The sequence below is a fragment of the Pezoporus occidentalis genome, unplaced genomic scaffold, assembly GCF_034315485.1.
Source record: "Pezoporus occidentalis ecotype Australia unplaced genomic scaffold, CSIRO_AGI_Poc_V1 ctg25, whole genome shotgun sequence".
Taxonomy (NCBI): domain Eukaryota; kingdom Metazoa; phylum Chordata; class Aves; order Psittaciformes; family Psittacidae; genus Pezoporus; species Pezoporus occidentalis.
The window spans coordinates 436286-451588 of NW_026914394.1; the positions used below are offsets into that span (position 1 = coordinate 436286).

General features: G+C 41.3%; 3 protein-coding genes across 7 annotated transcripts in view; 1 reads left to right on the forward strand and 2 right to left on the reverse strand.

Annotated features, from left to right (window-relative positions):
* The window catches only part of AKR1A1 (aldo-keto reductase family 1 member A1), a 201056-nt gene that overhangs the window by 30451 nt on the left and 155302 nt on the right, over window positions 1-15303 (forward strand). The gene's annotated exons all lie outside the window — the stretch shown is intronic.
* LOC134165818 (selenoprotein Pb-like) overlaps window positions 1-15303 on the reverse strand; it is a 92515-nt gene that overhangs the window by 19471 nt on the left and 57741 nt on the right. The gene's annotated exons all lie outside the window — the stretch shown is intronic.
* Window positions 154-15303, reverse strand: part of TESK2 (testis associated actin remodelling kinase 2) — a 116914-nt gene continuing 101764 nt past the window's right edge. For all 5 annotated transcript variants that reach the window (XM_062622937.1, XM_062622938.1, XM_062622936.1 and 2 more), the window contains 5 exons: window positions 13669-13744; window positions 12012-12095; window positions 10800-10886; window positions 7005-7134; window positions 154-5066 (listed from right to left, as the gene is read on the reverse strand). In XM_062622937.1, coding sequence (XP_062478921.1) covers window positions 4054-5066; window positions 7005-7134; window positions 10800-10886; window positions 12012-12095; window positions 13669-13744 — 1390 coding nt within the window. In that variant the 3' untranslated portion in view covers window positions 154-4053. The remainder of the gene's footprint in view (window positions 5067-7004; window positions 7135-10799; window positions 10887-12011; window positions 12096-13668; window positions 13745-15303) is intronic.

Here is a 15303-nt window from a genome sequence, read left to right on the forward strand (position 1 = left end):
AAACAACACTAAGGATGAGTTTTCCTTGTTTATAATTCAGCACTGAGCAATAGCGAATACAATCTCAAGCGAGGTATTAACGTCCTTCATAGCTTAAGTATTCAAACCAGCTCTTTCAACCTAGGCTTGGCATCTCAATCACAAGACTCAGGCCTTGATTTCATTTTTATTTTGAAAGCAAGTTGGGAAAGTTTACAAAACCTGACCAAGAAAAAAATTACGAAAATACTTAACTGGATTCATCTTTGGTTACTTCTTATTGCAGTTCCAATGAACCATACACCATTTCTAGAGTTCCAAAAAGTCAAAAGGTCAATCAACATAAAAACAAGACGTGCTTTCTTTACATAGTCATAAATATCTGCAATATTAGAAAAGTCGTGTTGCAAAGATTCTTTTTCTGGCAGTGTTAACTTACTATTATACACAGGCTACAAACTTCTTCCTAAGCCTTTAATTACAAGTTGAGCTATTTACAGACTGCAAAATATTAAGACGTAAAACTCCTTCATAAATACGAAAATAGATCATCTCGCAAAGGTCTTTATACTTAATCAAATATCTGGCTGCCCCTCCTCCCAAAAACAAAAAAAAAAGGTTATTTGTTTTGCATAGAAATGTAGTGACATGCAATATAAACAATAGCATTAAGTGCAAACAGGAATTATTCAAGTCTCTTTAGTTGTACTGGCAAAAAATACCAATGTTCTGTTACATATAATACCTCTCCGACAAGTCCACTACAGCCCCTTGTCTGCTCTGCTTTAGAGGGGTAGCAATTCACATGCATTTTCTTAGTTGCAATCGATCAACCTGCAACCACCACAAAAATAGCTTATAACAGACATTTAAATGAATTCAACATAGAAGGATTTAAAGTGAATTAAAAACATCTTTGATCTCTTCAGGGAACCTACCAATGTGTAGAAAGTATTTTAAAAGGGCAAGAACTGCTCCCATAAGAAAGTCAGAAATCATGATAAAATCCAATCACAATAAAACTCTGTTACATCACCATAAAACACGCAGTTTGCTGACCACGTTTATATTCATGTTCAGCAGTAGCTGTCAGAAAATGGCCCCCTGTAGAAAAGCACCCTCAGGCAGAAAACCTACGAGTAGTTACTAGGTGGAACCTAGATTCAGCTTTACACCACCCAAGGGTGAGACGTAGTGAGTGCCAACTGCATCTGGGCCCTTGGAAACACTGGGGTTTAGCAAGCACTTAGCTAGTTCTAAATAGCCTTTTACTCTAGTTTCACACACAAGCCTCTTTTCCCATGCAGACCAAGAATCCAGGAAAGGCCTGAGCTGCTATCCCTTGGTGTTTCTGACAGCCACCTCAGTACTAAGAGCTAGAGAAGTTGATAGATGTGCCCTGTACATGTCAGCTGGCTGTGCTTAGAGTGGACACTTAAGAAAACAAAGTGTTAGCCATGCTGCTTTGTAAGAGACCTGTTCAGGGCCCAGAAACATTTTAAGAGACTCTGGTGTAAGAAAAGAGATGAGGTCACTGTGATGGGTGCCACAGAGGTACCCCAAGGCTGACTGCATAGGCTATACAGTCAGTGTCAGAGAGGGCAACATGCTTCATGATGAGGTGTCAGTATTGACAACCAGGGCTAATGCAAGCCACAGAGCAGCCAGAGCGTGTGTGTGCTCTCCAATGAGGCCGCAGGCAGTTGGAACGTGCTGGACAGCTACCTCGCAGCCTGGTGACCCAGAAGTAAACTATTCCTTATTATTGCTTGTTTGTCTGAAGTCACACACCTAAAATGCATTTGTGACAACAGAAGCTGGTGCTGATGGTTTCCCTCCTGAAAGATTACAACTGTATGAAAGATTATAACTGTATAAAAGATAGAGGGGAAAAAGAAAAATTAAAAAGCAGGCACCATGCAGGCTGCTAGCTGGCAATTTGAGTTCTGCTGACCCTGTCCTCAAATGAAGTTACAGGCACACAGTGCCAGCCATACAAGCTGTTCTGCACTCTGCAGACACCAGCCCTGCAGACAGGATACACAAGACAGACTACTCTACAGATCAGCACCTTCAAGAGGCAGGGAGGTGTGGGCCAAAAGGGGTGATGCTGGAAAGCACAGGCATTTTCTCTTTCACACTGCTCACAGCTGTCTAATCTGGCATGGACTGTGCTGAGTAACTCTGCAACACTGGTTCTCATTTAATTCTTCGCAGCCGCTGCCAAGGGATAACTGCTGCTCAGGTTAACACATACTTCACAAGAGGAAGTCATAACTCCGAATAGTTACCTGCACCTCTGAAAGATAAGCAACTCAGCCAATAAAGAACTAAGGCTTTCTCCATCTTCAAGATAGGAAGAGTAGGTAGAGTCTTGCTTCCATCAGAGACTAGCTGACATTTTCCATCCTTACAAGTGAGCAGGAAGAGAGTGTAACAGGCTACCTGGGTGAAATTCTGGGCTCCACTGCATGACCATCTGCTCAGCGGGTGTGCAATGCATACCTCAGTTAGGAATGATAATAATAGAGGTTAAAAAAATAATAATTTACAAATCCCATCTTGTTAGGACAATGATAGTATAAAAGGGCAGGATGCTGCACAAACAGTATCACAGACCAAGCTTTCTCATACATCGCATCTCAGAGCTGGTATCACTGATGCTGGTTCCAGCAAGCATCATTAAAGCTTGTGCTGCTGCTTCTTTCATATGTACCTGCTGGTGGAGAGAAGAAAAAGAAGAAAAAAATTAAAAAAGAAAAAGATCATCCTATTCAGTGTTAGGAGAAGCCAATGAAGACAAGAGCTTCTTTCTGCAGGATTAAAAAAAGGTTCATTTAGGACAAGCTAATTTCTTCAGTTTGACAATTCAAAACTCTTCTGTGAGCTTACTGTCTATCCTCTCCAAGAGCACTTGTGCAGCTGCAACACTGCTGGCTTCCCCTGAGCAGGGGATTCCTGTCCTTCTTTCAAGAAGTCTGGTTTTAAATAGGAGCCTTCATTACTGCAGTGATATTATCAGTGAGATGGGATATCATACCAGAGAGGGAGGTGAATGCAACCCTTCCAGCTTAGTGGTAGAAGTCAACTGTGATGTAGATACTGTATTTAACTAAATATTCTGCAGAAACAGATCATGATGTCCATTCAGCTCTTCAGAGGCAAGAGCCTGCACCCAAAAGCTCTTTGCAACTGCTACTTTCACGGACAGTTTCTCCAGAAGGCCAGAAATGACAATGTCTGGAACATGGCTCTCCTCTTGTGCCCTGGGCAAATCCTCCTCCACATCTGGGTTGAGGCACGTGCAGAGCTGTACAAGGAGGATAGCAGTGCTTACCACATCCTGCCTCCCTGCACTGACATATACACATCACTACCAAATCCCAAGGGAAAATGAAATGCCAGGGAACAGATTCTTCTTATCAATCACAAAGTACTTATGTGACTCAGCCTGCAGATTGCAACCAGCATGAGGGGTTCTGGGTTTGCTGCTTTTGAAAGAAGAGCTTGTTTAACACTGCAACAGCATTCACAGCATCTCTGGGACCAGAGAGCATCCCTGTCTGCTCAACATAGGTCTGAAGGATCTCTGTGCCTGTTTCTAAAACAGAGGCTCCGACTCACATGCACTGCTGCAGAATGTTAATGCAAAGTATGCAGTGGCAGATATCTGCTCTAAGAGTAGGTGGTCAGTTGGAGGAAGCGGGAAAAACCTCCTACCCAGAATGGAGCTTAAGGCCTTGAAATGTTCCATACTGGAATCCAGGTAAAACTGTTTACATGGTGCCTGCTCTGGCTGCTACCTCTTGGAAGGACTGTGGGTCCCACATGGCCATTCTGGCTGGAGTAGTTCCCCCTCCTAATGCAAATCAAGGAAGAGAATAAGCACGATTTGAAATAAAGTTAAAATAATCAGTCTCTCCAGACACTATCTGCAGCTATCTGTTTGACAGCCAGTTTCTACCATCTGCTGAGTCTCTTTGAAATGTGAAGCCCAGCACTACAGAAAAGCAAAAATTTAAGTGACTGGGAACAACGGTTCCCTCAAGGACACGTTCAGTTTGAGCCCTCTCTTCATATATCACAAGCTGACTGTGTGCTGCCACTTGCTGAGGTGCTGGAGGATGTCTGAGACAATGGGGCAGGACTGTCCCCATCCTGCTCCCTGAAGGGCCATGCCTCTCTCTTCAGTTCAGTAGAAGGACTAACACTGAAGAGAGGCTTTGTAGTCTCTAGCAGAGCATTTTTCAGCAGGTCATCTTCCACCTCCATTTCTTCAGAAGGGACACAACCTGCAAACACTTGTGAGGAGCCACGTCCCTCAGAGTTCACTGAATTCTCAGCTGGGAGCTTCTTGTAAGGTAGCGGCTCAGGCTGGGCCAGCACTAATGGCTGATTACATGCTGGATCTCCACAAGTGTTCTCAACAGGGCAAAACCCATTTTCCTCCTGGGCCACTGGCCCATCTGAACAGTCCATATCCTCGTCTTGTCCTGGTACAGGAAGAAATCCTGACCTGTGAGGCTTGGCTTGAAAGGGGGGAATCTCTGACACGCCGTATTTACTGCTGCTGAGGAGTTTTTGCCGAACCTCTGCACCCAGCTGGATTGGGTCACACCTGCTGACAGTTGAAGACAGTCCCCCAAACAGTCCATATTCCTTGTGTGGCAGTTCAGGAGAGAGCGGAAGTGATCTGCATCTCCTCCCAGGAAGAAGGGAGGTTTCTTGCCAGTCTGTGCTATAGGCCTGCCGGAACTGGGAATGGCTGGCTTTCAAGCTCCCACCTGCCTCTGGAGAATGTAAGTCAAACACAAGGGAAATCACCGACTTGCTTGGCATGTCAAAGAACTTGATCTTCCCCCCTTTGAGGTCCTCCCGGGCACTGAAGGGATTCACTTTCCGGCCTAACCCTTTGTTAGGCGTATAGTAGGGGTCCTGCACATTGATCTTCCTGGAAGGCTTGCGGGAGAAGATATCAGACTGGCTGCGTGACAACCAGATATTCCGACGTGGACGGGGTGACTTCGGTGGGATCTTATCATCCAGGGAACTCAAACGTTTTACTCCTGGTCCTTTTTCAATTGACCCTGAGTAGAAGAAGAGAAATACTCTTAGCTTATAAGGAGCTATATACCTGCATGTCTGCTCCCTCACAGAGCCTTCATGACAGCTGTAAAGAAGAAACTGTATTTCTGATATTCCAAAGCATCTTCTGTAAGCACATGTCTGCTCATTCCTTACGAACACAAGCACATTCTCTTCTCCTCAATGTATTACTGTTTCAAACATGGTGATTTGCCCTGTCCGTAGCTTTTAAATGCAAGGCAGGCAAAACTGCATTTAAATATTCTCTCCTCCTTACTCATGCATCAAGCTAATTAAAAGTCATCTTTAAGACTGGAGGAAATGTAAATTCATTTAATGACATCTTGCTTACCTTGGCTGAAAACTGGACTGCTTCTTTTCATTTTATGATCAAATCTGCTAACCACATTATGGGGAATGCTAACTTGGCAAGACATAATTGTCTTCAGAAAATACAGAGAAAAGGAAACTGCACACAAGTTTGGTAGGAATAAGGAAGACTTTCCCTCTTCTATCCAAACCCTGTCCTTCAGGGCCCCTTCAAACCCCCTCACTGCCAGTACACTGATACAGCAGAGACGGCACAGGGTGGTCATGGAGAATTAAAATTGGCATGTTTCCAGATTTACCATCCTGGCTTCCAGCAGAGGTTGCCCAAGATCTGTCAATGATACTGACCATGAAAGAGAACAAATACAAAACATGGTTGCCAAAGGTATTGGGACTTTTTCACCCTGATGGGAAAAGTCTGAGACTAAAATAAATGATGTTGTCACTAGAACAGGACTAAAAAACTGTAATTGTTTATGACAAGATGCTAACTCCTTGGGTGCTTGAAACATGCATCTGCCACTGGCTCTCCAAGTGTCTCTTAAAGAGCTGTGCGTAGAGCAACAACAAGTGATATATCCTTTTGATTACCATTTCCAGAATAAGCACATACAGATTTTCACTTTTCCCTTTAAATACTGCCACAGTTTAGACTGTAGTCACTCCACCTAGGAAAGACTATGTAAGTCAAAGCACAGCATGTCACACTTCTCCAAGATGATGTACGTTTGACATGCATTCCAAAGGGAGAATGCCAGGAAAATAAAAAAAAAAGAAAAAACAAGCCAAAAAACCCAACAACAAAAAATATTTCCTTTTGAACCCACACCTCTTTAAGATGCTTTCCAGGTGTAGAATAATTAGTACACGTATGCACTCCACGTAGTTTGAAATACAGACCTTATTTCAAGCTATAACTATATTACAGATAGACAGATATGTATAGATATATTGCATGTTTATACATACACAATATGAGAAACCATTTTTATCGTAACTCTAAATTTCCAGTGCCAGAAGTCTACTAACATAAAAGATGCCAAACTCAGAACATGTCCCTGCCTCCAAGAACTGCTTGCAGTTTGCTCCCAGCACCAGGTGGCACTAGGCAGCTTCAGAGAGAACCCTTCACGGCCAGCATTCCCAAGCAGATCTGGGATTCATCTTTTCCCCAGTCTAGGTACTTTATAATACCTTTGCCTCTTCTCTGCTCTTCCTCCTGAAGGAAGTTAAGAAGCATCTAAGAATTACATGCAACATACACCAAAGAAATTATGTATATGCACTAAGTATGGCGGGGCAAAGCAGAAGTTGATGAATTTTCATGTACTATTACCAACTGACAAAACCATTCCCAAATGAATTCTGAACTTCCCCTCTAGAGCTTGTGAGCAGAATCTTTTGAGGCACTTTAAGAAACAGCTGTTTGTTTTACCTAAAGGACACTCTGCAGTGCAAAGAACATAGCACTGTTCCAGAATAATTTTCAGGCTTTGAGTAAAATCATTCACAAGCTGTAAATAATGCTATATACAGCTGAAATCCCAGTTTTCAAATATGAACCCAGTGTTCACAGCCTGCAGCAATGTTTGTACAATACAGACACTTACCTTTGGGTTTTCTTTCACTGTTGTCAAGGTTCAAAAACTTTCTCTCCGTGTCCTCATTTCTCAGGCGGTTTAAAATACCCTCCAGTGTTTTGACAATATCAGAGAATGAAGGACGCAACTTTGGATCCATCTGTGAACGCACACAAATCAAGAAGAGTTCGTGTGGGTTTGTCCAGGCTATTCTTACTTACACAGTGGACAGACAGAAGGATAATCTGAAGGAACTAAGGAAATTAAAGACTGTTTTAAGAAGTGTATTGTCACTGCAAAAGAAATAAACAAAGCAGGGGAAAAGTAGTATTCTTCCCTAGTTTAAACTTTCTCATTTTGTGATCAAGCTGTAAACACTACTCCATGAAGAAGATGCATTTTAAATTGAAAAGGTGGAAAGCTGTTAGATTCAGGGCTTGCAAGGGGGTTGGTTGGTTTGTTTGTTTGCTTGAAAAAGCTTTCATAGTTCAAGGATTTCTTTCTGGCCTCCCAAATTCTCAGTCAGAGATTATATATCAACATTATTTCAAAAGGATTAAAGTTTGCGATTCTTCCATCATCTCCTTGTGGCTTTAATTAAAACCTACCTAAATAGCATTGCCGATCTTGAAGTTTAAAATGTTGCATCTTTCTATCTGTTAATGAACCTTACTGGGTGTACTGGTCTGTCTTGTGGGGAGCAAGATTGCTTATATCATTTGAGAAAGTAATACAATAGCAAAAAATCCATCTTTGCCAAAGTAAAATAACACCCACCCCCCCACCCCCCCCCCCCCCGGCATCAGTATGCATTCCATTTGTATTTATCAGTATGCATTTATTTATTCACCCTAGTAGGAATGGATCTCTAAACTAAGTCCAACCCTAAAATTATACTAGAAGGCGAGCAGCTCAATAAAAAGTAGTAACTTAGAAGGTATTCCTTCATTTTGAACACTGACGCTGTATATATGTTACAGGTTTAACTACTGCAGGTAGCAATTTGTAATTCAGCAGCTGAAAGCTAACGTCATTACACTATTAAAAAAGATTCTGGTTTAGCTGATTCCTGTTTCCAGCCCTCCAAAAGCTTTTTCAGAGCAAACAAGCCCAGACAGATCTCACCTCGGGTACAAAGGGAACAGTGGTGCTTTGTACACAGCAAACCCTAAAGACCTCCCTGATACTGCTTTGCAGGTCCTACAAGATGGATCTTTCTGAAGACAAGTGGTATGATCAGCAATGCCAGAACACCTTCTAGCAACACAGGGTAAAGGGCTAAGAATTCATATACACAGTAGTAAAAAACAAACAAACCATACTTGAAAAGCTCAAGACCAGCAAAAAGTTGTTCAATGCAGCAGCTGGAATTTCCTGGCATTAAAAAAAACATCTTTTTCTGCTTTCCTTATTTCACTGAAAGAGTAGGGCAGGGGCAACATGAAAGCACACTCTGTACTCTGGCAAACTTACCAATTTGGGAAGCTTAGGGAGTTGTTGCAAGCTATGGAAGTAAGAAGAGTTCTCTGGCCATTTTAATTTGTCTAGGTAAGATCCAGGACAAGAGAAGCAATGGAGAAGGAACTTAGAGCAACATTTGCCTCTTCCCTCCCTGAGCAGTCCAGATTCTGCTCAAATGGAATAGAAGGTTTTCCCTCAAGGCAGCAGCTGCCCACAGCTCAGCTTACGCTGGTAAGCTTTTTGCAGGATATTACATTATTAAGTTTATGAGTGTTCACACAAGTAAGCTTACAGTTGATCAGCAGCCTTAAGTTTTAGATTTCCCTGCATGTACCTAAATACTTTATAACAGTAAATTGAAGAAATTTTAATCCAGTACTTGTACATGTCAGTTTTTATTGGTTTTCTTAGGCTGCCCTTAACGCCCAGGGCTCTGCACATTAGTTCAGCTAATCAGCTGAGCTATACAGTTTACACTTTGTTGACCTAAATAATAAAAAGCTATATAAACATCCACATCTAAAAGCAAATTATCACACAGATCGCCTATTACTGAAGCACACTTAGGTAGGTATAAGAAAGCCTTATCAGTTCACTGCCTTTTTCCTCCTACTAGGTAAGTGGTGAGTAAGTTATAGCATGCCCCACACTGAAATCAGCATATAAACGGCTTGATCACAAGACTCATTTCCACTTGCAGTTCAGGGAAAGGATGTTTATTATACAGGAGCAGCAGCTGACAGTAATCAGCCAGAGAAAAAATGTTTTCTCTGAACACACCAAATTATTATATGAGAATATAGGATCAGTGACTTGCCTTTCTCCATAAGTAGTTTTACTCTGAATTTCACCTGTGCTGAAAAACTGCTTTGAATCATGCACCACGTGTGTGGATGCAGTATGATTTCTGGAGTCTGCAGGTGGGAGTTGAGATTTCCAAAGTCAAATCCTACTTCTAGCCAAACCCTTTAGTGCTTACGTAGTCAAAACACTTCATAAACATGAGTCCCAGGTACCACTGTCCTGGTGAAGCAAGCTCCACTGCACCAAGGTGAAATCAGAGGAGTGAGGAAGGTGAAATCAGAGGAGTGAAGTAGTTTGTCCAGAATAAGTTCCACAAATATTCTAAGAATTAAATTATGCTATCTTGTGTCAAGAGTGGCAGTCACCCCCGCCTGCTCACACCCTTACCTTTATACCATTCCCTTTGAGCATGTGCATTTGTGCTAATACAAAGTAAAGAGCGAGCTCAGGACAAAAATAAGCATCAAGAGCATGGAGAGATGAGACTTTTCTTACAAACACTTGCACACAGTGCAGGTATTGACCCCAGTGTGGCCTCACTGCGGAGCCCTGGTCATAGTTTTGTTCAGTAACATTTTTAGAAGTTGCCTCAGCTTGAGTTGTGCAAACTGGACATTCCCAACCTCAGCTGAATCTGGTGGAAGCTCAGGTTCCCTTACTTCATAGAAACTGGTACACTATACAAAGGCACTAACAACCTCTGTTATGGATAATGCACAAGAGATCTACCTCCTTGGAATTTTCACAGGAGGAGCCATGAAGGTGTGCACATCATAATTTTACTTGAATAATGGGCAGAATATTTACTCCATACAGCACATTGCCTATAGCCTTACTGATATTCAGTCATTTGGGTCCAAGTTTGCTTTTTTTGGAACACAGGCTAGGGATTTGGAGGTTTATCCCACTTTCCAAAAAGGCATCATATAGACTTCAAAAGTAGTTTAGTGGGAAGACTTTCATCCCTGTGAGGCACTGGCACCCACTGCCCAGAGAGGCTGTGGCTGCCCCATCCCTGGCAGTGTTCAAGACCAGGTTAGACAGGGCTTGGAGCAACCTGCCCTAGTGGAAGGTGACCCTGTCTGGGGCAGGGGGATTGGAGTGAGATGATCTTTAAGGTCCCTTCCAACTCAAACTTCTGTGTTTGTATGTGTGTGATTTGTCTCCTCTGTTTGTGAGAACAACTCAGAATTCTTTCTTCATGGCTCAATAGGTCTGTTCACAATAACAGCTGGATTTTTGTGAGCCCGAGGGCTAGCCAGTGTCAATAGCATATAACTGGTTATGAGCAGCCTGAGCAGCCTGCAAGAAGCTGCTCAGTGTGCAGACCTGTTTGTTTGGCATGACAGAACACAGAACTGCAAAACCACAAGACAGACCTTTTTGCAAGGAAAGGGTTATAGAAACTGAAGGGGACTTTCTGGGTTATCAGTATGTATGTTGTTTTTATAGGTAGGCTCGTCAAGTCTCTTTTGTAAATGCTTTAAGCTCTATCTTCAAAAAACAGAGGGATTTAGAGAACTGCAGTTTTGGCCTCTCCCCTTCAAGGAAGATACTCACATTACAGCAGTTGAAGGCCAGCTGGAGGAAGTCAGGAGGACAGTCTCCCACCATGTGCTGGAAGGCATCATAATCTAATCCAAAATTCTGTATAAACCAGAACATAGCACAGAGAGATAAATAAGGTCTGCTATCTGGCCTAAAGCATCTTCTTTTCAGTGGGTCGTATATAGAGTGTTACCAGGAATAACCACGAACACCATCTCTCAGCAGCCATATACAGAGTATTTTGAGAAAACTTCATGCACAATCCAAATTGCAGCATTCCCAAGGGGGATTACATTATACAAGGTATCTGTTAGAGAATGACTTCAAAGCCCATTCTTCTTCCTGGACTCAACTCAAATCCATTGCAGTTGAAATACTGCTTCCAGATCCATACAGGCAACATTTTACATTATGATGTTTCACCCTGGTGACTTTCACCATGTAAATTAAAAGCCTGCTATAAAACCAGAGGTTTTGCTATGATTAAAATTTACCAATTAAGATAGTTAATTTTTCAATTTTTCAGTGGATGTTAGACTGGTAATACAAATTATCCAGTTCCTTAAATGCACTATAAAATCTGAAAGGCAGGGAAACAAAAGGATCTGTTATTTACTGCAGCTGAAGACCTAAGCAATTTTGCATTTTCAGAACCAGAGGGGGACAGACAATTTGGAAGACCCCCAATACAGGGCCAAAAGCTGCCCTGCAGATGGGACTCAACTAAAAGGCAAGTTAAATAAGAAACATCTCATTTGATTTGTCAATTCTAGCTCAGACCCATGGTGCTTAGCACAGTCTGTGCAAAAGTAAGGGTGAGCTTATTTTAGCTGCTGCTAGCATAACTCCTGCCCCTTTCACAAGGAGGGGCTGCTTAGTGCACGCAGTGTGCCAGAAGTGCTCTGCTCCAAAACTGGCAAGAAGTCTACATGAGCTATCACTCTACAAAAGGAAGAGTTTGTGCTGCAATGCTCTCAGTGTTCTGCCAGTTAGGGACAGAAAGGATTTCCCATGAGGACTGCAGCTGGACAAAGTCTCTGTGAGAGTGTCTTCAGTGAAGCTTCTTACAATAAAAGCACAGAAGGACAAAAGCCTTTTACAGGCTATTTTTAATGTAACACCTATTCATCGTATCTTTGGCAGCAGTTCCAGCAGTTCTAAAGGCCAGCCATTATCATGGCATACTTACCACCTCCCACTGATGTTATAAACGTAACCACTTACCTCTGTGCGAGGGAGATAGTCTGGATCTGCCTGTATTCTTGCTATAATCTCACACAGAATTATACCATAGGAGAACACATCCGCCTGAGAGAGGAAAAAATATAGGCACATGGTTCAGCTCTGAATACTCAGCGTTCTTATCTGCCACTGAGTTTCTCTTTATTCCAAATGGTTATCATGAAACAAGTAAACCAACACCACAGCCTTACAACACTAAGTAACTGCATTATAGTGAACATTTTCCATGCAAAGAAGCCCATGCTCACAGTAAAGCATTCTTGTTGCACAAATAGCAGTAACTTTATAACTCTTCCAAGAAAATAAATAAAAAAAAAAAGGAAAAACAAAAAACCCACCAAACCATAAATAATCCTTTGCATAAAGAACAGTGCAGTCGCATTTGATGTCTTACAGATGGGAGTAATTAAAAACATAGCAAAACCATGACATGCCCCTTTATCACTGTGGTTAGAAAGATGGGTTTGGAATACACAGGATCACAGCTTATCCAGAATATTAACGCTGGTTTTAAGAAAACCTTTTCTCACAGTTCAGTACCTCTGACAAAACAGTGTCTTTCCCAAAGCTTGAGATATCCAGTAACACTGCACACCAGCATCAATTTCCACTGAAATTTCCATGACGCTTAGTAATCCCTTATCTGACTACCCTTGGAGCTGCACAATTCCTCAGATTTCCACCCACCTGATTTACCATGTAATAAAATTTAGGAAAACATGGAATACAAGTCTACAGAGGAGAAGCCAACATCCCTCATCCCTTATGCATCAGGCAGGCTTATGTCATCTTTTATGCTGATGAGGTGCGAGACCCGCTTCCTCTTTAGTCCTCCACACCCTCGGGTTAGTGAAGAATGTGGCACCATGGATTTGGGTGCTACATTATTAATTTAGGTCAACTGGAACTGTTAAAAAAGCTTTGAAATGCTAATTATTACATTCATTACTGATTTAGCTACTGCCTTCCTGCAAGTTAAAAGTACCACCAATTAAACAGATTGAGTACTAGTTATAAAAAGGTACAGGATGTGGGCTTTCACACAGAAAAGCTGTGAGAAAATCCTGTGTAAAGAAGAGCTTGATTGAAAATGCTATTTCTAAATTCCAGTATGATCTGATCCTCCTCTGAAAAAAAACATTTCCCAATGCCACAAATAGGAAAATTTAGAAATCCCTTTGGAGAACATTTTAAAGGTATCTTACCTTGAGAAATGTTGATTTATTTTTACTTATTTTTTAATTAATATAATTACAAAAGTTTCTACACAGACCTTTTACTTCTACCCAGATTTCACTAATGTTATGGTCAGCGAAGCAACTTCACTATATCTCTCATAAGACTTGTTGTGTTAGGTCGACAAGCCATTACCATATATTTCTACATATGGGGTATTTCAGAATAGAAGTAGCATAACAGTGAATTATACTAAAGGTAACTCTATTTCCATATAACAATCCACACCATGAATTTAAAATAGCTATTCAACTACACTCTCTCTTAGTCTGAATGGCCTCAATACAGAAATGTCACAGATTAAAATAACAGTAATTTTAGTTGTATGGAAACTTCAAATCTTGTATACAGCTACTGAAGACAAACATCTGACAACTGAAGTCCATTTATATCATGTACTTACCTTTTCATTGTAAGGCTCATCTCTGAGAACTTCTGGTGCCATCCAGAAGGGTGAACCCACCACTGGTAACTTCTCACTATATAGATATGGGATAGATGGGGGGAAAAGGAGGAGACAGAGAACCACCATTAATTAAATGCTCAGGTATGCTACTAACTTTCACATAATTCCAAGTATCTGAGAAGCTTTCAGTAGAGGGAAGTCAATACAAGTGGACTCTACAACATACTGTACAGTGGTTTCCTACTGGAATCATGCAATAGCAGGAGGAAAATGTGAAAGAAAAAGAAAGCTTCAGTCAGTTGCTCATATTTTATTTCCAGTTTCTAACCACTTTAAAAAAAACCAAATTATTTTAAGGTCATGGCTGTTCAATAGCTTGGTTTCCAAACTCTTGGCAGAGATGGCTCCTTCATTTGTACATAGAAAGGTTTGTGGAAACCAGTTTCAGGCTAGATGTCAAGTTCTCCATTTATGCAGCAAGCCATGCAGGTATCCATCCCTATGTGTATACCACTAAGCAGCTCTGAAAGTATTCAGCACAGCCTGCTTGCAAACTGTATTTTTTATAAGAAGGTTGACCAGATGAATCCTTTAACAGGGAAGAACTAGAAGTAACCAGAATAGAGCAGATTTGAAAAATTTGCAGTATTTCTGTATGGCTTAATACTAGAGCCTTAAAAAAAGGCCTCCAGCTTGCCACCCAGCTGACCCTGAAGTTAAAAACCACACGAAAGGCCTCTGAAGGCCTCAAAATAGCACAGCTTGCTAGCCAGCAAACTGGAAACAACAAACTGCATTTGAAAACAGAGGTAAGACTGACATCAAACCAAAGCGGTGGCTAACAACAATTCTATGATGTCATTTGTTTTAGTATCAAGTTCCCTTAACTGTAGTTATTACTGTACTCTTGGTTTTCAGGGCATCTCAAAACTGGTTATTAAGAACACCTTAAGGCACCTGGGATGCTTTCCTGATTTTGTGATGGATTTGTACAAATACAGCTGAAGCTGTCAGCACTTTAAAGGGAAGAGATTCCACATAAGTGTACAAGGTACACACCAGCTGTACTTAGCAGTAGTTTGGAAATCAAGATGTCTACTTTGTTAAGCTTTTAGATCAGTATTTCATCAACGTTAATGCAAGCCCCCAGACGTTCCAAGACACAGCTTGAGGATATGTGCAGTTTAAAAACAGTGCAAAACTGAGACTGATTTTTATTGTTTTCTTTGTAGTCAAAAGAGCTAGAAGGCTTTTCATTTTAAACAGAAGCACACACTGGAGAAAATCTGACAGCATATTTCACAGCCAGAATACCCTGAAATACACAAGTCAATATACAGAGAGAATAATGAAATCCTTGTCCTTGATCTCCCTAATGGAGGGATGACAAAAGGACTATTTCCAATTGTGACAGTAGCTTGTGACAGTCACCTGTGCATTCCTTACATGAGTAAGATTATAATTTCATCCTAGGGAGAGCAAAATGGTGAGCTGCTGTTGGACAGTAATTTTAATATCTCTGTTATAAACCTAGATCTTAACAACTAACCGAGAGGTTAAAGAGAATAATACTGCAATGGCACTGAATATTGTTTATGAAAATAAAAGAAGCCAATTAAAGTAATTTGGAAC